General features: G+C 48.7%; 1 protein-coding gene across 1 annotated transcript; it reads right to left on the bottom strand.

The window, feature by feature from the left end:
• Window positions 1–1,132: 1,132 nt before the first annotated feature.
• Window positions 1,133–25,576, bottom strand: SAMHD1 (SAM and HD domain containing deoxynucleoside triphosphate triphosphohydrolase 1). The gene is made up of 16 exons (XM_042835482.1): window positions 25,393–25,576; window positions 25,250–25,316; window positions 21,067–21,136; window positions 19,070–19,230; window positions 16,400–16,515; window positions 15,972–16,042; window positions 14,233–14,388; window positions 12,048–12,148; window positions 11,833–11,941; window positions 11,639–11,730; window positions 10,066–10,181; window positions 7,620–7,759; window positions 6,079–6,174; window positions 5,660–5,764; window positions 5,163–5,300; window positions 1,133–3,044 (listed from the first exon to the last, which is right to left on the bottom strand). The coding sequence occupies exons 1-16, from the start codon at window positions 25,574–25,576 to the stop codon at window positions 2,922–2,924; spliced, it is 1,845 nt and encodes a 614-aa protein (XP_042691416.1). The 3' UTR covers window positions 1,133–2,921.
• Window positions 25,577–27,334: the final 1,758 nt, after the last annotated feature.

The raw sequence follows: 27,334 nt of genomic DNA, 5'->3' as shown, positions 1-27,334 counted from the left end.
CAAAAGGAAATAGAGGCAACTGCTCTACCACCAATTTCAGGACGTTCCACAGTTTGCTGACGGTGATACGATCCCCTGGAGCCTTCTCTTTGGCAGGAAGACCATCCCAGCACTCTCCTCATGGAAAGATGCTCCCACCCTCCCCAGCTGCTTGGCGGCTCTTTCCTGAGTCCAATTCTGTATTACTGAGGAGCCCACACCTGGACACTGTGGCCTCACCAGGGCCTTTTCTGCAGTGGCTTTCCAGATGGGTGCTCCCTGCATGCCCTGGTACCTCCTGCTGTTCTTCTCCGGAGGCAGGACTGTGCACTTCCCCTTGTTAAAATCCATGAGCTGCCCAACATCCACTTCCCCAGCCTGCCCAGGTCCCTCTGGATGGCTGCATGGCCTTCAGCTGCATCAGCTGCTTTGGGATCCTCAGCACTTGCTGAGGGCTCAGCTCCATCACCCAGATCATTAGTGAGGCAGTGATACAGGCCTGCACCCACCGCTGACTCCTAGCATGAACCACAGGATGGCTGTGATTGTTCCAGCTTCAAGCAGATCAGCAGGGGAACAAAGGGGCCATAGGCATCTCAGCTTCGTATTATCTGCAGATGAAGCTGCTTCGTGAACATGAAGCTCATGAGCCCAGAACAACTCTAATCTGAACTTCTTTAACGAGCTCATCTGCATCAGTGAGCACCACCGGGTCCAGCCACCAGCTGGTTTGCCTAATACCTGCACCAGGGTCACACTTCACACCTCTCCCCTCAGGGCTGGGCCTTCCTGCATTGCTCCACCAGTGGGTGCACCAGCTCTGCGCTCTGCCTGGGCTGCCCACCTGCCTTCTGCAGCCCTCCTTTGCAATGCCCTGCAGCAGCAGCCTCTGCTCTGAGCACACGATGTATCCCCAGCAGCCCCACAATGCCCTGCTTGAAGGGGGAAGGGGAAGGAGAGGTCTGAGTTCTGGAACCCAGCAGCACGGAGTTCCACCCATCAGCCCCACCTGCACACAACGACCAAATTCAAAAGGACTTTAATCCTCCTAACTCCCCCAGATCATTTCTAGGCACCTTCAGAAGTTCATTGGGTGCTTAGCCCTGCACAGTGAGACTGCTGTTTTTAACAACGTTCACACACTGCAATTCACTGCAAGAATATTAAAATCGTTGTTTATTAATTTATTTTTCAGCACAGAAAGGCTCAGATTATGTCTGAGAAAAAGAAAAGAGTCCCAACTCTACCAGATGTTAAGTTCTAAGTACAAAGTTTTTGCTTAGTTTTGAGCAGAAAGCTTTTCCCAAATATAAAGTGCACCTTTTATAACAGCATCAAAACAAACCCAAGGAACAGTGATAGAATTACATTATTCTGGAACAGTACTTGATTTCACTTAGATAATGGGGATAAATGCCTTCACTCTGTAACATTATTCCTTGAACCATAGAACAAGTACTCCAAAAGCTTCTGCAAAGGTCCCCCCAGCTTCCAGCAGTAACGTGGTACACTGCAGCTGTGAAATGCTATTAACATGAACAGCAGAGGCGGTGCTGCATCACCATTAAACGCAGGCTCACAAGCAGCTGAGCGCAGAACAACAACTGCCTGCTTCAGACCACATCTGCAAAGCAGGCCAATACCTCTTCTCAAGTCACAGCCATCAGCCTCCAGCCCAAGGAAGCAACCAGACAGGAGAAGAGTGACACCATCTTCTCACACAGCAACCTCTTGAGTTAGCTTCAAAAGCTTGGCTGTCAAGACTGAATGCTGAGCTTCTATATTCTCTCTTCAGACAGAGAAATCCAAAGCTCTTTTCCAGTTTCTGAGCACTAAAGAACACTTTACTTCGCAGTTTTGAGGGTGAGAACGCTTTACTTAGTAGTTTTGAAGATGGGTTTTTATTAATTAACTTCATTTAAAGAAAGCAGCCTTCAAAGAGAACACCTCAGACCTGAGTATAACAGGGAAGAAGTCTTCCTTGTTTGCTTTTTGATGGGACGGACACCTAGGAACACTCACACTAGTACTGCCCATAGGGGAGAGTGTAAGAACCCTTATTGTCTGTAAGGGAGATAAAAAATACACCAGAACAGCAACCATCAGGCCAGGAAAACAGGGACGGGATGCAATCATGGAAGGGTTCCTGAAGAACCTGACCACCCAGTGCAGAGAAATGCAGAAACAGCCTGTGCTGGGAGCAAGGAGAAGCAGAGCCACTGCTGGGCCATCGCTACACTGAGAGCCAGCACGGAGCTCTGCTTTCCTGCAAGCACCCCAAGCACGGAGCTGTTGAGGAGTTCTGCAGTTCAGTGTAGCAGTTAAAAAAAAAAAGTTACATTCAATGTATCAAAAATATGCTATAAAAACAGTAAAACGCTGTGTGCCACTGCAGGGCAGTGCTACTTCAATACAAGTTGTGTGGTCACTTTCATAGCAAGAGGCCTGCATCCCATCAGCTTTCTGAACACCAGAACTGTCATCTTCAATAAAAAGATCGTTACAGAAAACAAGAGGTGGTGGAATAACAAAGATTAAAGGAGAAGGAAGTTTTTCCACCAGCTCCAGCAATGCTGCAATTGCCTTCAGAAGGGATCAGGACAAGCAGCAACAAACCCACCGCACTTCTGGCCATTATGATGAATGGTTTTTTTAAATGAAGTTCCTCTTGCTACAATAGCACCAATACATTCAAAAATACATGAGAACTGAGCTCGCTTTGCTGTAACAGGTTCTCTGTTAGCTTTGTAGCAGTTCAATCCAAATAAGCACTTAGTTTAAGTGCACACATAAAAGCACACGGTATTGTAAAATGCACTGCTGCATTCCTCTATTTTTTTTTTTTTTTTTTTACAGTTCATTGGATTGCATTTTAAAAGAGCTGCTGCTCAGAGCTGCCCGTCTTCTGAAGGAGGTGGTTGAACAGTGCAAAAGGAGACACCTTACTTATTGAAAGAAAGCTTCTGCTTGCAGCTGGGCTCTGAAGCTGTCATGTATTCATCCCTGCTTCTGTTATTCCAGCTTTGTTTCAGTGGAGTTAGATGAGGGGCAACCACATCACCATCCTGTCATTGAAAGTCAGAGAGCATTCATGACAACGCGTCCATTTTCACTCGCTGTGCAAAGCAGGGAAAAGCAGCTGGCTGCCAGACTGAGCACCGATAAACACAGCGCTGCACAGCAGCGAGCGTGGAAAACTGCACTGCAGAGATGGAAGCTGCTGCCAGAAAGTGGTAGAAACGGGTGGGGAGGAACAATTCCCCACTTATGGGAGAAACCTTCACTGCTCGTATTTAACCTCTTCCTAAACTGACAGCAGCAAACTCAGGAAGCTCAAGAGGCTTCTATTATGGGCACTGGTAGACAGCTTGGAAACATTACTGTAAGTTTCTATAACACTACTCTAAGTTTCTATAACATTACTCTAAGCTTCTATAACATTACTCTAAGTTTCTATAACACTACTCTAAAGTCTTTGCTCTGAATTCCCCAGCCTCACATTAAAAGCTTAGGAAAAAAAAAAAGCTTAAAAAAGCTTTGCTTAGCACCTACCAAGCGCAGTTGCACCTCGCCACCTTAGGGTGCATCCCATACAGTAACTGCTGTGGCCTGGGCTCTGTGCTCACACTTGTCACACACGTATGTTAATCTCATGATTAAACACTGCAAGGGCAGGGCAGGGCAGGGCAAGCAGAAATAAGCTGGGACTGCCATGGTGCAGTCAGACACCCCTGAACTGCTGTGCTCTGCAGGCTGTGAAGGCAGCCTGCTATGTGACCCCTTTGCAAAATGCCCTCCAGAAAGTAACTGCTCTCACAAGATGGATGCAGGCTGTATCATGCACGAACGAACCCTGAAACAAAACTGCTCATGCCTCTAGTTGCTGCTCCAGCACAGGAGAACACCGATCTACAGCCTGATCTTCCATTTTAGAGAACAGAGCTCTTTCCTTGAATGGCATTTGCAGGTGTATCTAGGAAAGAAGATGCAGGCTCAGGGCTGTTAGCATAAGCAATGAAAAGGAGAAACGCGAGGTTCATGGAACAAAGTGTTTATGCTGCACTTTTGAAGCAACTTGCAGATTTTACTTTGAGATTTGATCCCAGACAAAGGAAAATACCTGAAAAAAAGAAAACCAAACAAACATGGAAAGAAAAAAAGGCTGTTCCTTCCCACGGTGTGACGATTAGACAAAAGCCAACGTGAATAATTGGGAGAGAAACTCAGCAATGGATTTGCCAGCTCATCTACTAATCCTGTTCAGGCTTCCAGCCTGACCCACACACACAGTGCAATGGCTCCATTACATATTCCAGTGAAAAAAACACGCTTCATAATGTCATAACTGCTTCCTTACAACGAAGGATAATGCTGGAAGCATCAACACATTCACTTTATTAGTGAAAAAGACATCCACCTTTCTGCAAAGGAGACACTGTGGGGAAGCTACATCATGAATCACTAGTTTACAGTCAGAGTTGTTACAGGCTTCTCCATCACTTTTGGCAGGAGGAACACAAGCAAGGCATATGGACCCAGGTTCTGCTTTAGGTTTTCCCTTTTCATTGCCATGGCAGCTCTGACACCGTCCCCAGAGCAGAACAAAACTTAGGTGAGCTGTAACCTTAGGTGAGGTGCCTCCTCTCCTGCCTCACAGCTGCAAACTTGTACGTCTGAGTGGCAGGAAAGGGGCACAGCACAGGTGAGGCCTTCCAAGCACTCAGCCTGCACATTGGTCGCCTTAACAGTGGAGGCTTGCAGTCCTGTTGCCCTGGGGATTTTGCCCTCCCATGCTCAACAGGCTCAACGTGGATATCCAGTGGGAGCAGTGCTGGAACAGCTGGTGAGCAGGGCAGAAAAAGAGGCAAAGCAATAGGCAGAACCAACCTGATCACTTCTCAGGATCTTTCAATCCCTGTGGCACTGTAAGCCTTTGTATGAAGAAACCTGCATCAGCGAGTGTCTGCCACCAGCTATTTTTAACTAAACGTGACTTTTCCAAGCACTTGAGTTAAATCAGTGAAAATCTGTCAGCACTTCAGTGAAACCAGAGTATGACCAGATGTGGACTACAAGGAGAACAGAAACTGGGATACTGGAAGCAGCTCTGCCCCACAGACAAGGCCTGAGTCCCAATATTTTTAATGCAAAAATTTCTAGAAACTAATACCTAAATTAGTTACCTGTGGTTTGGTGAAATCCCTCTTTATACACCACTGAACAAAATACTGCTTTGCAGCTGAAACAATAACTGGATCCTGATGCTTGCAGTAAACCCGGATAACCTGCTCTGAAAAGGTCCCTGGTAAAAGCCTTGAAACCTTTGGAATAAAACAAACAAACAAACAAACAAGCTTTAGTCCTTCTTTTAATTTAGAGTCCTTGGAACTCATTCTCAAAACAAAGAAAGCAACAAGAACCATCTCCCTATAATCCTTGAGTTTTACCCAAAAACTATATTTTCTTCAGAACAAGTTAAAGGCCGTTCATACGTAAAGGCCATCAGGACTTCACACAGAACCAAGCACAGGATCACCAAGGTTGGAAAAGACCTCTGAGAGCATCCATGCAGAAGGACACCGATTCCACCACCCTCATGCACAAACACGGCACGAAGCACCAGGAAGCCCTGCGATGGCTCCCACTGCCAGCCATGAAGCTGAGGAGGATAAAGGACTACCTGTTCTTTACTGATCTTGATGGCCTTGGAAGGATCAGCCTTGCAGTAGAAGAGGACATTATCAATGGGGTTCTGATCTTTCATTCCATAATCCATATTAACAACCTTGCGTGCAGAACAAATAAAAAAGACATTTGTTAATGTTAGTCATTCATCTTCTGACAATAAATACAAGCAGATGTGCACAATACTTCTGTAAATGAGAGTAGTCAAATAAAAGAGTAATTAACAACTGATTACTTAATACACTTAATGAAGTTTAAATAACAGTGTCAGCATCTGTTTGGTAAACCATCATTTGTTTGTGTGGCCAGAGAGCAGTGCCCACCTCCCCACACCTTCAGCCTTGGGACAACGCAGAGCAACGTCTGCGTGCAGCTGAGCAGGATAAGAGCTGCTTGCTCTGGAAGGATAGTTACATCAACTATGAAGTCTCCAGCTGTCAGCTCCACGTTTGGAGGATCCTTTTCTGGCTTGGAGTTAGCAATGTCACCTGCCAGGTCATCATATTCATCCTGAAAAAGAAAACAGCTCTGACTGCATTTTTCAATCATCAGGTCAAGCCCTACAGACTTCCTACAGCAATCTGGCTGTGAGAACCCTTGTACACCTTAAACAGCCAGAGTCCTGCTGTTAGATGTCAGAAAGAAAACAAGAACAACCTTAACAAACCACAAAGATCCAAAGAACTTGGCTGCAGGAAGCAAGGAAAGCCCTTCCAGGATATTTCATGAGCACAGAAATTTTAACGAGCAAAGAACAAACTTCCAAGCAAGTTGTTTGCTGGCACAACTGCATTATGCAGTTAAGTTCCCCAAAGCTAAATACTAAATATCTTTACTCAACTTTTTTTTTTTTTTTTTTTTTTTAATTGACAGCTGCAGGATGTCACCCTCTAGTAGTTTTTGTACTAGAAAAACAACACTAAAACAGACAGACAGGATCAGTAACATCACTGACCACTACGGAGAAGCAGACAAAACAAGCTCCTCAAGGAGCTTCAGAGGGGATTGCTCCCACCTCCAAAGCAGAAATCCACAAAGGGCCTCGTCTGGCGAGAGCATTCCCTGCCAAAGGCTGGGCTAATGCTGAGCACACACAGTGTGGTGGAGAACTCTTATTTATGGAAAGCTGTGTGCTATCTTTAAAGGGCTGGGGCTGGGCAGGAGAGAGAACATTGCCTGCTTAGGGATGGCCAGTGCAAGATGCAAGATTTGATGAAGAATGACTTCCTGGGAGCACCTAAGACTCCAGAGAGAAAAGCTCTGAGCACAGAGCAGACAGGTCCAGAGGGAAAGGAATTCAGCAAGCAGCAGATTTGTCCATTGCAAGACAGGGACTGCTGAGAGGGATCCCCACGAGCTGTATGTGCAGTCTGCAGTGACTCCAGGAGCCAAGGGAAAGTTTAGGTTTAGATTGAGAGCAAGTCCTCCTCACCAACCTCCTGAGTGACCCCCACGTGGTGCAGACCAGAGGGGTACCCAGCTGGGTACAGTGAGGGCATGTCTGTACATAAAACTCTTCCCAGTTTCCTGTAAAATATTCCATAACAACACAAAGACAAGGATGGGTGGGAGAGAACTTCTGAGCCCATTGGGCAGCTGATGTCATCCACCTGGACTTCCACAAGATCTTTGACACGGTCCTGCAGCACGGCCTTATCTCTAAATGGGACAGAAATGGACTTGAAGGCTGGACTATTTGGTGACAAAGAATTGGTTGGATGGTCACAGACAAAGGGTTCAATGGCTCGATATCCAAGTGGAGACAAATTACGAGTGGTGCCCTCCAACCTCAGACATTCCGTGATTCTATGATTTTTGGAGTATTGGTTAAACCCCAAAAAACCCAATCACTATCAATAACAAAAAGAAAACAGGAAGAGGAAAAAAGGTAGTCAGCGACTTAGAGAACATGGTTAGAAGGACAGAATTCAGAATCTCTCGGTGACGGATATTACCTTTGGAATTTCGTTCACTTTCTCGGGTTGAGTCTCTCCTAAGAACTTGTACAGCTCACGCCGTTCTATCTTACGCAGAATTTCTCGTGCCTCACTCAGTTCTGGACGACTTGAGTGCAGAATTTCCAGGTAGATGTTATCTGCCAAAGTTGTAGTGATTTCAGTTAACTGTGTCAGAACCCATCGCGACAGCAAAACGCACATAAAGGGACAGAGGCTCAACTAACAAGAAAAACTAAAGGTTTGGGGAAAATGCACACTTTGAGGGAGTGGCTGAACACCGTAGGTCAGACAACTGAGAAGTTGCATTATGGTCTCCGATATCCCCAGGTTTCTTTTGCTATGGCTTCAGAGCAGAAGGGTTACTTCTGGCTGTCCCCAAACCAAAAAGATGCTGCTCACCTGTCACACAGCCAACACAGCTGCACTCTGTGCTTCTATCAACATTCCCCAGCCAGAAGCAGCCACAGCTTTGATGTGTGTTAGGCACAGCTCTGCAACACCCCCTACCACAGCAAGAAGCCCCCCACAATGCCTAGGTAAGCTATGAACCACGATGACCAGAACACCTTTACCAATGTTAATAGGAGCGTGAAACTCCCTCCAAGGAACAGCAGACTGTCTCTGCAGCTTGAGAGAGAAGCTGGAGAACCTGCTGCTGCAGAATCCCACAAGAGGTCGAGCATCAGCAAAGATCCCAATGGCAGCTGCACAGTTCCACAAAGGCATCACTCACCACGGACTACTGAAAACAAGCCTACTGTCCTCACAGGCTGACACCACTGGACGCAGGAAAGGAAGTGTCTTGGTTTAGGATGAGAACACAGGTCCTTCCACCATTACATCTGATATTGACACACTCCCCTCATCCTTCTCCTTTCTGACCAATTCTCCCTCTGGATCAGGAACACCCCAGCACTGACACTCAGCTCCTCACTGCTGCTGACTGTAAGATGCAGGGGACAGACCGCCCTCCTTGCCGTGAGCTCACCAGATGTCACAGCTCAGCAACAGGATCCTGGCACTCAGCTCCTGCACAGCTGCTCCTACAGACCACACAGTCCCTGGGATAGGCTCCAACCCATGCAAAATTTAGTCTTAGTCTTAATCAGGCTGAACGTGACTACAGCAGATGAAGGGTTGCCAACAGAAGATCCTCAGCTTAACAGATTACAGCAAGCAGACCTGCATCAATGCCTGCAGCACCTCGCCCATAGAAAGAATTCAAAGAAAGAATTGCTGAATCCCTCTGGTGGCCAGCCAAGGCTTGATGGTGGGCTCAGGAAAGTTGCTGTCCCACTCGGGAATGTTTTGGAAACTCTTGTGAGCAGCAGCTCCCAGGAACAGCAAGAGCTGCCAGCCTTTGGGAACACTGCAGCTTGTAAACACAACAGAAGAAAACAGAATACATGAAGAAATTAGCTTATTGGCTAAATACATAGAGCAGCAGTTCTGCAAGGATTGAAGCATCCTCTGCCCTGCAGCCACTCCAGCCACAAGCCCTCAGTGCAGCAGGGTTTGACATGCCTACCCTGGCCTCTGCTCCCATTGCTGCCACTCAAAGCCAGCACTGAACACAGGAGTGCTGCTGTGCCTTGCAGAGAAGGCCAGGAGGGACAGGCAAAACCAAGACAAGAAGCAATGGAAAGACTGAACTACATGACAGAAAACACAACTCAAGGCAGTTTTTGGGAATTCAGTAATTTCTCCAAGCTCTTCCTCCTCACAGCGCTGACCCAGACCTTGGAGAAGTGGCTGCCAGCAGTCAGACTATTTGTCTAGAAAACAATCACAAGGCACTTCTCATTTGTTTCACTATGTAATCATACTGCAATTCTCCCACAGGTCTTTAAGTGGACTGCTGCTCTTGTATTTACCCTACAAGAACTATATTTACAAGATCTTGTCTAAGAAACTAGAAACTTCCAGGAATAAAATCATTTATGTACTGTTTTTCTGTTGCATTTGCAAGAAGGATTGCAGTGCCTCAAGCAAATTAAATTAGATCTTATCAGAGTCCTTCAAAATCTGTCCCTGGGTTAGTTTCACACAACACACATGCAGTGCTCCTCTACCTGATGGAGTTAGGCGGAGCATTGCTCTGAGCTGACTCACACTCCATCTCTGACAAATACAACAAAACCAGGGCACAGGTACGACTGCTTGGCCACACAGTAACTTGGCTTTCAATGCAAGCAGAAAACCAGTTCCTCCCTCTCCATAAAATTAATTTAAACTAGAATGTTTTCCTCTCCCAGTAAGATGTGAAAGCACAAAGATGCTCCAGGTCTAAACCACCACCTGTGCACAAAAGCAGTACTTGAAGAGTCCCAGTCGTGGGCAAGCATCTGCTGTGCCAACAGCTGTACATACAAAAAAAAAAAGGAGTCCTTTCTAAGAGGCACTCATGCTGTTGCACTTTAAAAGGAATTCTGAGAGCTCATACCAGTTAGCTTCGTGTAGGCTTCCATGTCCTCCATTGCTGTAGAGATCTGGTACAATTTTCCTTTAGAGCCTTCTATTTGAAAAAAACTGTCTGCTTTCTGAAAGGCTTCCGTAATCCTAGATGCAAGCAAAAGAGAGAATTAAAAGAGTCAAAAAATAAACACTTTAGTTACATTATAAAGACAAATCAAATTGTGTCCTAAACATGCAGCACAGCTGCACTGCAGTACATCCCATCTCAGTGCTGTCATTTCACATTTGAACATAGCCTTTTCCATTTAGGTTCAGATCAGACCTTAACTTTACTTCAAGAAAGGTGGAAGTCTGCTTTGTTCTGCCTTGGACTACGGGTTTAACAGTGCTCAGATGGCTGCAGGATGCCGCAAGACACTGTCACAGTGCAGTGACACCCTCAGAAGACCACATCCTCTTACAGACTCAGATAACTGAGTGAACACCAAACTTTGTAAAGTTAAAGCATCAGATATGTGCGAAATCTTTTTCTAGTGGAAAAAAGATTTTCTAAGGACGAGTTCTTCCAAAGCCCCCAGTACTTCTTGTACCACGCAATCCTCTGTGTTGCTCTTTCAAAACACAGCAGAGTTACTGGGCAGACAAGATCTGTACTAAAAAACATTTGGGGATACTTCTGAAGAAAAGTAAACAGAATGGTGTTACCAGGAAACTCCTGCAGGTATCAAGAGGAGAACTATAAACATCGGGAGGCAACCAAGCTGGTCCTGAACTATTCCTGCTGCAGCTTTACAGAGCCTCAGCCATGCCATGTCTGCTCACTGCTTCCACATATGAGTTACCTTGCTCCACTAAGTGCTCAGTTTGAGCCAAGCTGTCTCTAACTTGCAGATAAAGATTCAGCTCCTGTTGTCAGCAGTTACAACAGCATAACAATGTCCCAGTCCAGAGCTCCTTCAGGGCTTTTGTAATCTGCTTCTGATTGGATTTAATATGGAAAGATGCAGCTGTCTGTCCCCTCCACATTTTTTTTTTGTTTTTTTTTGTTTTCCATAGCCCCTCCAGCTCCAGGCTGGCTGCTCCCCAGCTCAAGCTGCCCAGTGCCCAGCCACAGCCTTGGGCACCTGCAGGGATGGGGCACCCACAGCTCTGGGCAGCAGCGCTGGGGCTGCACTGCCTCTGCATAAAGAATTTCTTCCAAGCATCTAAATCTGCCTCTTTCAGCTTAAAGCTGTTACCCCCTGTCCCATCACAACACTCCCTGATGAAGAGTTCCCTCCCCAGCCTCCCTGGGGGCCCATCTAGCTATTGGGAGGCCACAGTGAGGTCTCACAGAGCTTTCTCTTTCTTGAAAGCAGCAGCCCAGGTCCCACAGAGGTGCTGCACAGTCTGAGCATACTCATGGCCCTCCACCGCACTCACTCCAACAGGCCCATATTTCAAACCTCTAAAACATGCAGCATTTGGTTACATAGCCAAGCGGCTCTCACTGCATGTCAAAGCTCACTGATTTGGTGAAGATTCCAAATGGACTTACAATTCCAAATTAAAAAATAAAATAAAATAAATGATGTGCGAGACAAAGGAACTGTAATACTTGCATTATTTCAATGATGTTGCCAATCTTATGCTGGTACGCTCGCCGGTGCAGGCAATTCCGAGTGTGGAACATATCGTACAAATTCCCAACTTCCTGAACCAAAAACAACCAAACAAAACAATCATTTGCTTCCTTGCTGCTCACACACCTCAGACACGTTGCTGCCGACGCTCCCAGCTCACACACACCGCTTACCTTATCACGGGCACAGATATGCTTCTGGTTTCCCGCTTCGCAAACTCGAGTGAATTTAATTAAGCGCCTATAATCAAAATTATTCTGGATCCCTAGGTGGTGGCAATCCCTGAAAATATTCCACAGCGAGTGCTTAACAGTGAGGTCAGAGATGCGAGTAAAGCAGTGCTGTTTCAGTAGGGACTGAACAAAAGCAGAAGCTGTAGGATCTGTACCTTGCAAAATAATCCCATTTGTCCACATCAATGCCATTTTTCTTGTTTGCTACTATCTCATACAGGAAACTCTTCTCCTTTGGTCGTCCTCGGTAGGGCCACTAATGACAGAGGAGCCAAGAAGGAAAATCAGGAACATTGAGAAATGTAACGATGCAAGCAATGGTAAGAGGGTTGCTCTGAAACTAATGCCTCCTATTCTGTTGTGCTGGCCCACAGCGTCAGAGACAGATGGCACAGTGAGGGGTGGGCACTGCAGTTCAGCACAGGCAACGACGACAGTGGGTCACCTCTGCTGCTGCAAATCTGTACAAGTGCGGAACGCAGCTCTTATTCATCGCTGCTGGAAATACACAGCTCGTGGTGCTGAGTCTGTAGAGAAACAGTGTTTTGTAGCTGAAAATCCGCTCTGTCAAACGGTATTATTGTGCTCTCTGGATCCGTTGTGGTTTTCACAGAAATTGGAGGCATTACTTTTGGAGCACCCCATGCAGAATAATTTTTGAGGCACTTTGACTTTGCCTATGATAAAAATCTCACACTGTGGTGACAAAGAACACAGAGACAACCAAAGAGATTCAAAAGCTGCACTGTGCATTACAAGCCCAGAGCTTGTAGGACTTCAGCAGGTGACTTCCCAGAACACCAGAAAGAACAAAATCCACACACACTAGGAGCATTTAATTCCCCATTCTATCAAAGTAATGCACACAGCTTTGAAGTGCAAACAACCTGAAGCAACGAGCAGAGGAAGACACTGCCATTATTTAACCCCGAGGGGAAGGAATTAAACCCACACGCCACTCCCTTGCAGTCTTCTGCCATCAGCTCTACAGCATTACAGTGTACTTGTAAACCAACTGTTTAGGTATGTTATACAATGACTGCTCAAAGAGCTGACTTGAACTCTTAACCCACAACTGAGGAGTGACTCAGTCACAAGGCAAACAGCAAATCAAGGCCAGAACTTAAACTACAAATTGCATGTGAACTTCTCTTAAACATTTAACGATTCTTCAGTTAAATAAACATTGCCTCGAAATTCTGGGGGGAAAACTACTTAAGATGTATGGTTCAAATGTTGACATTAGCACTACAGAAGTATTAACATGGATACAAAGGAGAAGGGAAATGTGCATGAACAGTGGGAGGAGAGCACATCAAGACAAAACCACCCCATCTGACAACAAAGAGCTGTTACAGGGACAACAATCAGGAGGGCAGGTGACAGCAGTAAATGGAAGGTGCTGTTCATGCCGGGACCAGGAGGACTGTGAGGTGACAGCATCACAGCACAGGTGCTCATCAGAAGAAGAGTCCCTGTTCTGCTAAAACCAGCACAACACAGATGACTGCAGGCAGAAGATGGGGCAGATGTCAAGAACATTGGCAGCTATCACATACAATGCTGCTTTTCCTGGTATCCTGCTGGAAAACAGGCACCAACTTGGCCTAAGATCATGAGAAGCAGCAGGCAGCAAGACTTTGTTCAAATAACTGCAAATGGGTAAAATTTCCCTCCTGCCTTCCCAAAGATCTCGTACTGAGCTGCTATGCTGAGTTCTCTACGTTCTGTCATCAGAGGGCTACAGTATATGTGGCAGCACTACATGCTAACAGAACAGAAAATAATGGATAAGTGCTAACATTTATGGGTGACTTGTTTGGGACAACATGCAAACTTTGATTAGGACCAGACTGTCATGACAGATCTCCTACAGATGGAGTAGTAAGTGGACAGATATCTTTGATGAGAAGACATGAGCAAGAAAAAGAGGGAGGACTTGATTCTTTCATAGAGTTGCAAACATTAATAATTATGATGTCTTCTTCCTTGCCTCCTGAAACAACGCATTTCTTATCCCTTCATCTCTGTTTGTGTCACTGGGATACATCCAAAAGTTTTCTACAGCCATCAAAGCTGTTGAGGCTCTGGCACTCCTCATATTTGGGCCACGCTTTGTGGTGACTCACTGCCTCACCTCTGCCATCTGGCAGCTCTGGTACTGGCTTGTTAACATAAACCATCTCCGCATTTTCTTCACCTGGCCAATTAAAAACACAATCTCCAAAACCAGTATAAAACAGAAGAGAGGGAAAATTATCTACTCTCTTAGTAAAATTGACTCTCAGAAAAATTTAAGATGTTTGTTCAAACAACCACGGTCGCAGTCCAGCAACTCACCGATGGCTCACAAGTTGACTCATCTATAGGCCCTCCTATCTGCTCCTTGATGAAGGCCATGTCTTCCTCCAGGATGAGACCATACGATTCCATGACTTCCTCCAGTTTGTTGGATGTGACCAGGTGCTCAAACATTTCAACAGAAGCAGTTTCATGCTGTGAAAAATTTAGAAAAAGATACCTAAACGTTACATTACCGTGTCCAAGCGCCCTTCCTGAAGTGCCACAGCTCTCTCCTAACACAGCAGCACTGCCTGGTGTGCTGCCAGCAATGTGCAAGTGCAGCACCTGGCTCATTTTCTCATCATTTATATCTACACAAACAGGAAACCACTCTGTGAGCAGCATCAAGAAACACTCTTAAAATAATGGGTACAGCTGTAGTGAGTTCAGAACCTGACCATGGGTACAGACAAGACCCAGCCATTTAATTTTCCAGTGTCATGCAATGAGATCTGCAAGAGGACACGCATACACAAGTATCTCAAAATATTACATAGAAGCTCAAGAGCACTTTCACTTTTGGGGAGATCTCAGAATTGTAGGGGTTGGAAGGCACCTCTGGAGCTCCTCCTCCTCAATCCCAACCCCTAAAGTAGGTTCCCTGGAGCAGGTTGCAAAAGAAGGTGTCCAGGTGGGTTTTGATGTCTCCACAGGAGCCTCCAGCACTCTCTGCACAGCCTGTGCCAGGGCTCTGTAGCAAAGTTCTTCCACATATTTGTGTGAAACTTCCTATGCTCCAGTTTTTGGCCATTACTCCTTGCCCTATCACTACAGGCCACTGAAAAGAGTCTGGCCTCATCCAATTGCCTCCCACTCTTTACAGATTTATAACCACTGATCAGATCCCCCCTCAACCTTCTCTTCCCCAGGCTGAACAGCCCCCAGGCTCCCAGCCTTCCCTCACACAGGTGATGCTCCAGGCCCTCCATCGTCTTTCTGGCCCTCCACTGGCTCTCTAGGAGATCCCTGTTATTTTTGAACTGGGGAGCCCAGAACTGGGCACAGTGCTCCAGATGTGGCCTCCCCAGGGCAGAGCACAGAGGGAGGACCACCTCCCTCCCCCTTCTGGCCAGGCTCTTTGTAATGTACCGCTGGCCTTCTTGGCCACCACGGCCCACTGCTGGCTCTGTTATCCACAGGACACCCGGGCCTTCTCTGCAGAGCTGCTCTCCAGCTGCTCAGCCCCAACCTGCACTGGTACACGTGGTGATTCCTCTCCCAGTGCAGGATCCTACACCTGCCCTTGCAGAACCTCATCAGGTTCCTCCCTGCCCAACTCAGTCTGCCCAGCTCTCGCTGCATGGCAGCACGGCCTTCTGGTGCACCAGGCACCCCTCCCAGCTCCGTATCCCCAGCAGACTTGCTGAGGGTGGACTTTATGTCTTCATACAGGTCACTGATGAAGATGTTCAACAAGACTGGATGCAGTACTGACCCCAGGGGAACATAGGTGACAAGTATCTGCTGCCCCCACTTCTCCTCACACCTCTCTCCATTTCACTGGTGAGGCTGTGTCTGCTCACAGCAACACTAAGGGGGTAGAGATATTCTCCAGACATTTAAAGAGAACAAGAAAAATCATTATAAGGTATTGATACAACTTCAATTATGCCATCAAAATGATTCAGTAAGGCTAAATGACCACGTGCTCACAAGTGCTGGCAATCTCGCTGATAAATTATTTTCCCTATAAAAATGTGAGTTTTTTCATTGTACTTTAGTACTGAAATGCCTACCTTCCAGTTCAAACCTTGACGAGCAAGTGGAATAAATCTTCCATCAAACATGTGTGAAAATGGCCCATGACCTTAAAAATAAAGATTACACAGGTTTAATTTCAGACACAGCTGTCAGCAGAAATACCTGGACCAAGCTAAAGATCTGGATTCTCTTCTATTTGACTTGATCTTAACATCACCCATGAGGAAAATGCAGCTACAGAACTCTAAAACACTGTAAGAAAACAACACAAAAAAGCCTGTGAAAAGTGGCTCTGTACTCATCAAATGGACTTGCCTCCACAGAGGTCTCCAACCAGACAGCTCCCACCCCACAACATGGCCACGCACTGAGCACCTGAGAGAGCTCTCATTCTGATCTCACAGCAATCTCTTCCAGCAGGTCAGCTTTCAAAGAGCAACAAGCCACTTCAATTCTTGCTCACCCAAATCATGGCAAAGCCCAGCGATTTCCACGCAGAGGATGTCTCGCTGGGTTATACCCAGCTCCGGCTGCCGCTCCTTCAGTTCACGAACCAGACATCCTGCAAGGTAGCCCACCCTGTTGCAGAGAAAAACCCACAGGCACCAGAAGTGAATACAACAGTATTTTACTTTGAACAGGAAAAGAGCAGTTCACCTATTCTGTTTTGCTGCTTTAGGTCACAGCCTTCATCTAAAAGACAGCACACAACAGATACTCAAGCCCTAACCTGAAAGATAATCACAGGCAAATTATTTCCTGTCATAGAGCTCTAGTCAACAGTAATACATTTGAAAGGAGAAAGCATGAGACACTTGTGCCCAAATTTGGAAAGAACAGCACCCTAATATGGCATTCTGCTAACTAAGCAGATCTTACATTCTTCTCTTTCCCGTAAATCAATGAGTTACCATCAGTCTTTGGTTTAATTTCCAGTTTCAACTCTCTTCTCCATTAAAGCAGAGCTTCTGATTTTGAAATCCTCACAGACTTCTTTTTTCACGTAGCTAATATTGCTCACAAGCCTGCAGGAAAACAAACACCCTAGCAGATTCACAGAGCCCTGCCCCATTACTCAACAGGAGGCTGAGATGCATCAGCAGCTGCAGTATTTCATAATGGACAGACACAAAATAACATCACTGTGTAAGCAAGCCCACTGTATTATTGACAGTGTGCATCCTGAAGCATCACAGCTTATAGACCACCCTCCTACTTCTAGTCAGAGCTCCACAGCAGCCACAAAAGCACTTTGTTCTTTCAAATTCCTATTTTAACAACACCTTATCATGATTATTTCACTCCCTTTACCCATTTAACTTCAGGGACGCTGAATATCTTAAAGCAAGAGCAGGTTTTAGTAGAGGTACAAGTTTGCAGGGCCTGCCAGGAGTGAGCCCAGAGCACCGAGGGAGCTGAGGGGAGTTACTGCTGGGACCCTCCAGCAATTTACCAAAGGCACTGGGGGTGTGAGGACTGTGGCCAAAGACAGCCAGCATCACACCCACCCACCAGAGGGACATGAGGAAAGAGCCAGGGCCCTCCGGACCTGTCAGTCCAGGGAGAAGTGATGGAGAAGACTGCCCTGGGGGCTACTGAAGGCACTTAAAGAACAAAGCTGGTATCAGGCACAGTCTGCAGGTGCTCATGAAGGGGAAGTCCTGCCTCGTATTTCTCCTATGTCTCCTATGTTTCTCCTATTCTCCTAGGTCTCCTATGAGAAGGTCACCTGCTTGGTGGATGAAGGGGAGGCAGTGGAGGCAGTTTCTCTGGATTTCAGTGAGGCCTTTGTTGCTGTCCCTCACGGCATCCTTTGACAGATTGTTCAGCTGTGTGACAAATGGCTCCATGCTGCACTGGGTGATGAACTGGCTCTGTGGTAGAGCTTTGAGGGCTGTTGGCAATGGGGCTGCACCTGCCTGCGGTCACTAGTGCTGTACCCAGGGACAGGAACAGCACAGAGCTGTGCCAAGGTCAGAGCAGGTGCTAGGAAACACTCCCTTACCGTGAGGACAGTCAGCAGGCTCCTAGGGAGGTGGTGGATGGCCTGTGCCTGGCCGTGCTCAAGGGGAGTTTGGACAATCTTGTTACCTGCTTTAACTTTTGGTTAGCCCTGAGGTGGTCAGGCATTGGACCAGGTGGCCTTTGAAGGACTTCCAACTCAGTATGCTATTCTATCTTTTACTGGACACAACTTTACTGTCTGCTTTTATTTTTTTCCTATTCTACCAGTATACACGAAGTTCACCTCCTCTATTTTAACCCTGCAAAAATCTTCAAAATGAGTTGAGAATAACTGTCCTAAGTCTAGCTGTATGGATTAACAAGACTGCTTGGAAGAAAAATTTGCTGCTGCCACTGGAGTTTTCAAACTCCTGTTTGGAACATTTTGTTTATATTCCTTGTGTTTTTGTTTTTTTTCCAGGCTCATCAGATGCAGTCAATTCAAGCTCACCTCACTAATGTGGATCTTTTGCAACGGTCTTTTGCTTTCTGTGAGTTTCACAGTGGGCAGTGGCCAGCTGTGCTCTATTTGAGCACTACAAAAGCAACACAAGGCTGGCCAGATCACCTGAATGAAAACATTGACCAGTTTAACTTCTCTGCACCTCAAGATATACCTTCAAAACAAGCTTGAAGTTATCAGCTTCTCTGTGGAGCGTGAATGATTTAGCAACACCCTGGAAATCCTTATGTCCACAATCTGTTTCTTTAACTTACAGTACTGCTAACAGCCTGACAACTTGACCCTGATTGCATAACTTCAAATGCAAATATTACAAGTAAAATCATCCATGCTGGGCAATCCAAGCTGCCTGACATATTCGTAACTCAGCGTCCTTCGCTTTATGCTTTTAAACTCAAATTTTGACCAGGGAGAACATCACTCACTGTCTCCAACTGGCATTATTCTCACCAGAAGGAAAAGAAGAGGGGAAAGTACTGATCCATCTTGCAGGTTTCTTTTTCTGTCTTTAGTAAACAAAGTCCACAATCACACACAGGAAGATTCAGGTGACAGAAAATGCCAGGACAGCAGCTGTCACCAAAACGCTGGCACTGCACATCTGTGAAACCAATCTCAGACATTCAAATGCAAAAGAGACATGCGTACAAGGCTACACCACCTTACCCTAATGAGTGTTCAAAGCGGTTGTGGGAGGCTCCAGGAAAAACAAAGTAAGTGCCACCCAGCTGCTTAATGTATCGCAGGCGCTGAAACTGAGGCGTGTCAATGATGCGAACAAGAAGAGGGTGTATCTCGATGTGCCCATGGACTGGATCATTAAAAACCTACAAAAGCCAAACAATAATGCAATCAGTGTCTATTTGACTTCGAAAGTTAACAGGGCTAAGGTAAAGGACATCGAGAAGGGTCAGGGATTTGGTGGGAGAGGCTGTATAAATGATTACTTGGTTTCAGCTTTAAAATTGGCATATTCTGTCTATCTTAATCAAGATCTGTCCTGGAGAGTTGCTTAGGCATGGCAGCAGAGAAGACAGAGTTGTGCACTTCAGAGGGCAAGGCAATTCCCGACAGCTCTAGAAGCTCTACCTGTTCAATTCAATTCTTAACACTTGAGAACCACTGTCTTTATCAGTGACATCTGCTACTCCACTTAAAGGATACTGCAATGCATGTCGGGGATCACAGAATCAGAATGGCCTGGGTTGGAAGGGATCTTAAAGCCCATCTATTTCCAACCCATACCATTGGCAGGGAGACTTTCCACTAGATCAGGCTGCCTGGGGATCCAACCTGCCCATGAACACCTCCACAGCTTCTCTGGGTAACTTCTTCCAGCTCCTCCCTACCCTGAGTGAAAATTTCTTCTGAATATTTAACGTAGATCTCCCCTCTGTTAGTTCAAAGATGTTACTCCTCATCCTGTCACTGCTCTCTCTCACAAAGGGTCCCTTCCCATCTCTCCAGTAGCTCCCTTTAAATACTGGAAGGCTACTGTAATGTCTCCCCAGAGCCCTCTCTTCTCCGAGCGGATCACCCCCAGCTCCCTCAACCCGTCTCTACAGCAGAAGTCCTTTAGCCCTCTGAGCATCTCTGTATCTCCCTCTGTGCTCTCTCCAAAAGGTCCATATCCTGTGCTGGGGACCCAGGGCTGCAGGTGTGGCCTCACAAAAGTGGAGGAGAGGGGGACAATCCCCTTCCTTGCCCTGCTGGCCACGCTTCTTTTGATGCAGCCCAGATGCAGCTGGCTTTCTGGACTGCAAAGGCACACCACTGGCCTTACTGAGCATCTCATGCACAGCAACGTCAAGTCCCCCTTACAGGAACAATCTTTGTACTCAATAAGTGCTTGGTATGACATGGCACAGCTTTTTTAAATCCAAAGTGAAAGATCAAGGAGTGGAAATGACAGTTCTAACCTTTTTCACAGAACAAAACCCAAAACCAAGACAACTGAAATCTGAAGTACTCCCTGATCAGCTCTGGGTACACAGTTCAGAAGGCACCCACATAACCACAGGCACTTACTATGGACGAGAAGCACACACATTTAATCCTTGCATCAAAACAGAAGATGAAGCCATTTCACAATTTAGTATCTCAGTAAAATGCTGAGGCAAATTAGGCCTTTCTGTCTTCTCTCTCCTCCCTGCCACCACACTGGCAGGGCTGCAGCAGACATGCAGGCAGCGGAGCCACGTGTGCTGACAGGCAGCCCGGGATCGGGTTAAATCAACAGACACCGCTGTGAGAAGCTGCTGGACATCACAAACAGCGGAAGGGAAAGGCCAGCTGTCAGCTGAGACCAGAGGCTGAAGTAGCAAAGCACAAAAAGCGGAGGCTCTACAGGACGGAAGATGTGAAAAGGGAGCTTCTCACATTTCAAACAGCAGCTCATTTCTTATCCAGTCTCCCACAGCCGCCAGGTGCCCACATCAAGCTCTGAACTGCTGATCTTAACAACTGTTCTGGTTAACGTGGTTTTCAGACCACCAGCTATTGAGAAGAAGGGCTTGGAGCTTGAAGCTCTGCAAGGGAAAAGCACAGTGGCAGCACTAGCTGCTGGGACTGAGCAGGAAGGAAAGGAAGGAGAGGAGGAGAGAGACAGGGCTGCAGGTGCCAGCAGGGTGCTGTGAGCAGAGCCCACACAGCACTGCTGTTACCTTCATGATGTCCACTGTCTGCCTCAGCTGGTTCAGGCAGGCGAGCACTTTCAGTCTCTCATCTGGGAGGCTAGGAATAAGACAGCAATAACAAATTACTTGAAAGCAAAGTTCACTCCCTCACAATCTGCATATCTAGCAAATTACTTGTGCAAGTTTCCATTACTCTGATGTTCACTGATTCTTTTATAGAAATATTTCCATGGCTTTTTCAGAGAAATACTGAAAGCATTTGGTCCTCTACAGTCAAACAGAAGAGGAAAATCCCAAATACCTGCACAAGTGCACTAAGCTCCCAGTAGAGCTACTGTGCTGCAGCCACATGGCCTTAAAACAACTCTGGAGGGAGAGATAGCACACTTCCTTACGCCCACTTTTATTAACTGTCTGCAAACTTTGTCCTTGAGAAAACTAGTTTCAGCCTCAGTACAACAGCAAACACCATGAGAACAGAATTTGGTACCTTTTACACTTCTCAGCAATTAACCGCTGCGAGTCCAGCTTTACACCAGTCTTTGAATTTGACAGAAATTAGTACTATAAAATGTCAGCTATTAGCAGAGACAAACACTACTCAGTGCACTACATATTTTCAGCCAAATCATGCAATAATTCACAGTCCACAGAAATAGTAAATGTATGTGATGCCTGAGCTGCTGGTGGGCTTTTCTATCTTATCCACTTCACCTTCCCCCAGCAGGAGGGGCATCAAGCTGCAGTCTCTGCTCTGTCACTGCAAGTCCTCTGCTGCCTCTGCCTGCAAACGCAATGAGAAGCGTGGCAGTGCTGTTCAGCCTGCTGCATCACTTTGTTCTGCATCAGGGCAGTCAGAAATTCTCAGGTGCTTACAAGGGAGTTCCTGAACGAGCCCACTACTTACAGGGCAACAGAAAGCAGCTAAAGCGAAAACATGAGGTCCGTTATATCTGCCTGTCCTTCTGTGCTGTGATAAGGTGACAAGCTTTCCTAAGAGCATTCAGGCAGAGCCATGTGAGAAGCTATTTGCTTCCAGCTACCTACATTCACTTCACTTCTGCAGAGATGATTTTTCTCCAGACTCTTCAAAGACACTGAATCACTTCCAGAGCAAAGCCGAGTAAGATTCCAGCAGACTTTAAACCCCCCCAGCGTTACAACTCTTTACATCGGTAAAGAGATGGCACCCAAGTTACCAATTCCAGCACAGGTCTTGGTGGATATGACCTAAAAGCTCGCTAATAACAGAGATCAAACCTCACAAGCACGTTTTTGAAAGCGCTGCAATGCTGTGGAAAGCACAATTGCACCAGCAGCAGCCGTGACATCAGATAACAGTCGCTCTAAAGGACATCAGGGCCACACAAAGTCCACGAGGCTCCCGGTGCTCAGGGGAAGGCAAGGCAATGCAAAGCACACAGCACTGAGCACAGCCAGCACCTCCCAGTGCAGAGCAGTTGGCTGCAAGCACCTGCTTACACTTCTAAATGCCACAGAAACTTGGGAGCAAGGAGCAAGCTAACTGGAAAACAATCAGGTGTGCACAGAGGATGGCATGAGAGCACCCTGACAAACTACCAATGGCTGCAGTTATGGAAAGAGCAGAGAAAAAAACCTATCTGTTCTGCTTACACTGCACCCACACAAACATGTCCACAAGCATGGCTCAGCGAGCCTTTATGCTCCAGAAAGGCCCCTCAAGCAGAGCTGAACGGACAGGAGGCGATCCCAGGCAGCGCGGTGCTGCAGGCGGCTGCTCTGAGGGCGGCAGTCCCTGTCTGATGGGACACACACGAGGCTTTGCCCCACTTCTGGGAACACCAACAGCTTTGGGCTTGGTCTCCACCACATTACAGCCCTGGTACATCTGAGCACTCAAGCATTAAATCACAAAGAGCTCTTTGGTGCTCTTCAGAGAAAGACCACCAGACACTTACTTACCTTGTGTCCTCAGGATGAGGCTGCCTCACCAGATTACAAACATGGAATCACAGCATTGCTCAGGTTGGAAATGACTTTAAAGATCATCAAGTCCAACCATAACCCAACAATACTACCCTAACTCTAACAACTCTCCACTAAATCATGTCCCTGAGCACCACATCCAAACGGTTTTTAAACACATCCAGGAATGGTGACTCAACCACCTCCCTGGGCAGCCTGTTCCAGTGCTTAACAACCCTTCCTTTTCCTGATATGCAACCTAAACCTCCCCCGGCACAACTTGAGGCCATTTCCCCTCGTCCTGTCACCTGTCACCATGAGAAGAGACCAGCCCCGCTCTGCTGCAATCACCTTTCAGGTACTGGAAGAGAGCAATAAGGTCTCCCCTCAGCCTCCTCTTTTTCCCCAGACTGAACAGCCCCAGTTTCTTTAGTCTCTCCTTGTAGCCCTTCACCGGCCTTGCTGCCCTTCTTTGGACCTGCTCCAGCACCTCCATGTCTTTTCTGTATGGAGGTGTCCAAAACTGGACACAGTTCTCAAGGTGAGGCCTCACCAATGCTGAGTACAGGGCAGGATTACTTCTCTAGTCACCACGCCATTCCTGCTAGGATTCCTAAGCTAGGATGCCACTGGCCTTCTTGGGCACCTGGGCACATTCCTCAAGTTGTCCTCAAAGTATCTGTCCTAGAGAAGGTGAAAGCTGTCCCTTCCCCACGCACTCCCTTTCCCCCACACCCTCCCTCCCATCACAGGCTGGAACACCAGAAGCCCGCAGCCCCCCGCAGCTCTTTGAGACTGACCTGTTCCAGAGACATTAAGCAGACAGCCCCGCTCACCAATTATATTTCATGTGCACCACACCCTGTGTCACAACCCACAGCCCAAGCGTCTGGGATTCCCAGCTCTGCCCCCTGAATGCTGAGAAGAATGCGGAACTAGATGTGTGTACTCACTGCTGGGCTGACACAGAGCCCCACCACAACCAGAGGCGACTTTGCACACCCACAGGACTCACCCAACCCAGAAAGGCCTGGAAGGAGCACACAGATGTTCCCCATGCCTGAGTGAGCTCTCGATGCGCAAACAGGTACTAAAAGCGACTGGCCTTAGGGAATAGTATACAGAGAAATCACATAGGTTGCTCAGGAAGTCATGCCTTCTATTTATTTCCATGGAAACCACAACAAAGACCACAATAATGCTGTTGGATAGAGCAAATTCTCAGCTACTCACGCGGGGCATTTTCACCAGGGGTGAACAGGTGAACAAGAGCCACACCTGAGCTTGTAGAAGTCTGGGCCATGGGAGGTGATACACACTTATAGTCACCACTGCTGAAAAGCACTGCCCAGCCCTCACTGTGCTGACATCCACTCTGTAAAAGTTCAAAAGCATCAATGACTGCCATTTTTTCTTTCTTTTTTTGCATGGAGGAATTCAAACCCAGCTCTTCACTCCATATGCGCTCCCATGTCCAACGCCATTCTGCCTCAGAGGGACACCTCTGCTGCCATCCCTCCTGCAGCAAAACGGCACGGGGTGCCGGTGGGAAGGTTCAACCTCTGCTGCCATCTCACCGACGTCCACCCCTGGCACCGCGTGCCAACACCATAAAACAGAAGCGTTCCTTTCGGAGCAGCCCTCGCACTTCTCTGCTCGTTATTTCGGTGACACACACACCCCACAGCCGCGCTCCTCGCGGTTCCAGCCCAAACCTCCCCTCCAAGAACAGCACCGTCCCGGCCGACGCCCGCCCCGCTCCGAGCCGCAGCTCCTCGCCCCGCTCGCCGGCCCGGACTCCTCACCCCGCGTTGCTCCGCGCGGCGCCCAGCACAACTCCGCGTTCCGCTCCGCCAACAGCGCCGGGGAAGCACGTGAGGAGAGCCGAACGTTTGGAGAGCTCCGGAGGGCGGAACCAAAGCGAGCGGGGAAACGGCGCGGGCCGCGGGGACGGAGCGGCGCCGGGAGGGACGCAGCGGTGAGCGGGCTGAGCAGCACGGAGCACGGGGCAGCCCGGCACTGCGGCACGGCGTGCGCAGCCACCGATCCACGGCTCGGACGGAAGGGCCCCCGCCCTGCTGTGCCGGCTGCTCCCCAGCTCAGGCTGCCCGGCGCCCAGCCGCGGCCTCGGGCACCTGCAGGGACCTGCAGCTCTGGGCCGCAGTGCCGCACCGCCTCTGGGAACAGAACTCCCGTTCGCACCTGACCTGAGCCTCCCCTTCTTCAGTTTAAAGCCGTTCCCGCCGCCCGCCCCGGCACTCACCAGACGCGGGTGATGCGCAGCGCGCAGGCGGGCAGGTCGAGCAGCATGGCCCCGGTGACGCCGCTCTCTGCGGGGACGAGCACACGGTGAGCGGCGGCGCCGGACGCTCCCCGCCCGCGCACCCTCCCGCCCGGTCCCGTTACCTCGGAAGCGGCGCAGCAGGCCGGGCTCGCCCACGCCGCTGCGCGAGAGGTGCCGGCAGAGCCGCTCCGTGTCCCACAGCCGCGGGTCGCCGTAGGCCGCGGTGCCGCCGGGGCTCTCGGCGAAGCTCTCGCGCCGTGCGCGCTTGGCGGGAGCCGCGGCCCAGCCCGCCGCCGGGCTGCCCATCGCGCACTCCGCTCCGGCCCCGCCGCGGGGCTCTGGCGCCGCCGTGACGTCAGCGCGCGGCGCGGCCCCCCGATGCCGCGGCTCGTGGCTCTGCCCCCCGCCCCGCGCGGGAAGCGCCTTGCGGCGCGCGCCCCGCCCCGACGCGGCCCCGCGCCCGGGGCCACAGAACGGCTGTGCCGCGCCGCTCGCGTCTCCACCGTGCTCGCGACGGCACGGCGCCCCTACGGCCGAGATGCGCGCACTCGCGTGCTGGGCTTGCACAGAAAGTTCTGGGAGAGGAGGGTGCGGGGCCGCTGTGAGCCGTGCCCCTGCGGAGGTGGGCTTAAGGGAGAGCGACGAGAAGGCGAGGAGAGGGGGAGAAACAGCCCAAAGTGAGGGCAGGAGGCGCCCCGGGCACAGAGCGGCAGCTCCCTGCAGCCCAGGAGAGGCCCACGGTGGAGCAGGCCATCCCCTTGCTGCCCACGGCACCGCACGGAGCAGATCTCCACTTGCAGCCGTGGGGGAACCTGCGGTGCAGCAGTGGACGTGGAGTGAAGAAGGTGCAGCCCACGGAGCCCCGCAGGGCCTGGGATGGAGCTGCAGCCCGTGGGGAAGAACTGCAGGGAGCGGAGGGTCTGGGGGAGCTGGAGCAGTGCCTAAAGGATGGGCCCCATGGTATGGAGCCACAGCAGAGCAATGCTTGGAGAGCTGCAGCCCATGGGAAGCCCAAGTGGGATCAGTTCAGGAAGGGCAGCATCCATGGGAGAGACCTTTGATGCTGTCAGGTGAGCAGTGGCCCTATTCTTACCCCAACCCCGCAATATTTTTTCATTGCATTTTCTCTCCCCCCACCACAGTGGGCAATGGGAGCACAGCCTGGTGTTCCTCAGGCATGCAGCCCAGCTCCAAACAGCCTAAAACAACTTTCTGTAAGGCCTTGTGCTCTCATCATAAACTCCTCAAAGATGTAGTAAAAATAAACAAACAAACTCTTCCTAGGCTCTTTGCAAGGTCTCTCTGTGGAGCAGCAGAGCCATTGTAATGCTATAGCAGTTTGCTTCTGTTAACAAACACAATTTTCTCACTTAAACAGTTTTGCCAGGAAAGCACACGCAGTGCTCAGTGCCTGGCTGAGCCTTTCCATGCTGCTCGGTTGTTCCAAGCTGTCCTTCAGCCCCCAGACCTCCCTGCTGAGCGGGGCGGCGCTCGGAACTGGGATCTTACTGAGGAGGACCAACTCATCCCTATCAGAAAAACAGAACTGGCTCAGAAGAAGAAACAAACGAGAGAGCTCTTGTGGCCTCTGGGCCGTGAAGCAGCCAGATAACCTTCTGGAATCAATGCAAAGCCTGCTGATGTGCCAAAATCAGATGGACACAAAGCAACAGGCCCAGGGGTTACCAGTGTCACTCTCTAGTAGGAAGGGAAGAAAGCAAAGGCAGTGCCTGGGGCGTTGGCCTGAGCAGCACAGTGTTAATGGGAGAAGTGCAGAGAGAAACAGGAAAGACACAGAAACCATTTCTGCTTGTTTACATGTGATAGATGCAGACAAAACCACCTCCCCTCCCTTCTGCTGTGCACCCAGGTTCTGACTGCAGCCTGGTGCAGGCTGGTGGCGGTGGTGAGAATGGAGTTAATGCACAGCCCCAGGGGGGCCTGGTGGGAGTTTGCAGAAATAAAGACCAAGGCAGCTGGTGGGAGCCAGGAGGAGGGCAGATTTATTTTGCTGCAGGGGTTGGTTTGCTTTATGCTTTTACTTTAGACATCTCTACCAGCACT

The sequence above is a fragment of the Centrocercus urophasianus genome, unplaced genomic scaffold, assembly GCF_019232065.1.
Source record: "Centrocercus urophasianus isolate 14NV4802_14NV808 unplaced genomic scaffold, USGS_Curo_1.0 seq_53, whole genome shotgun sequence".
NCBI lineage: Eukaryota > Metazoa > Chordata > Aves > Galliformes > Phasianidae > Centrocercus > Centrocercus urophasianus.
The sequence above is the reverse complement of the archived record's forward strand: the minus strand, read 5'-3'. Positions and strand labels throughout refer to the sequence as shown.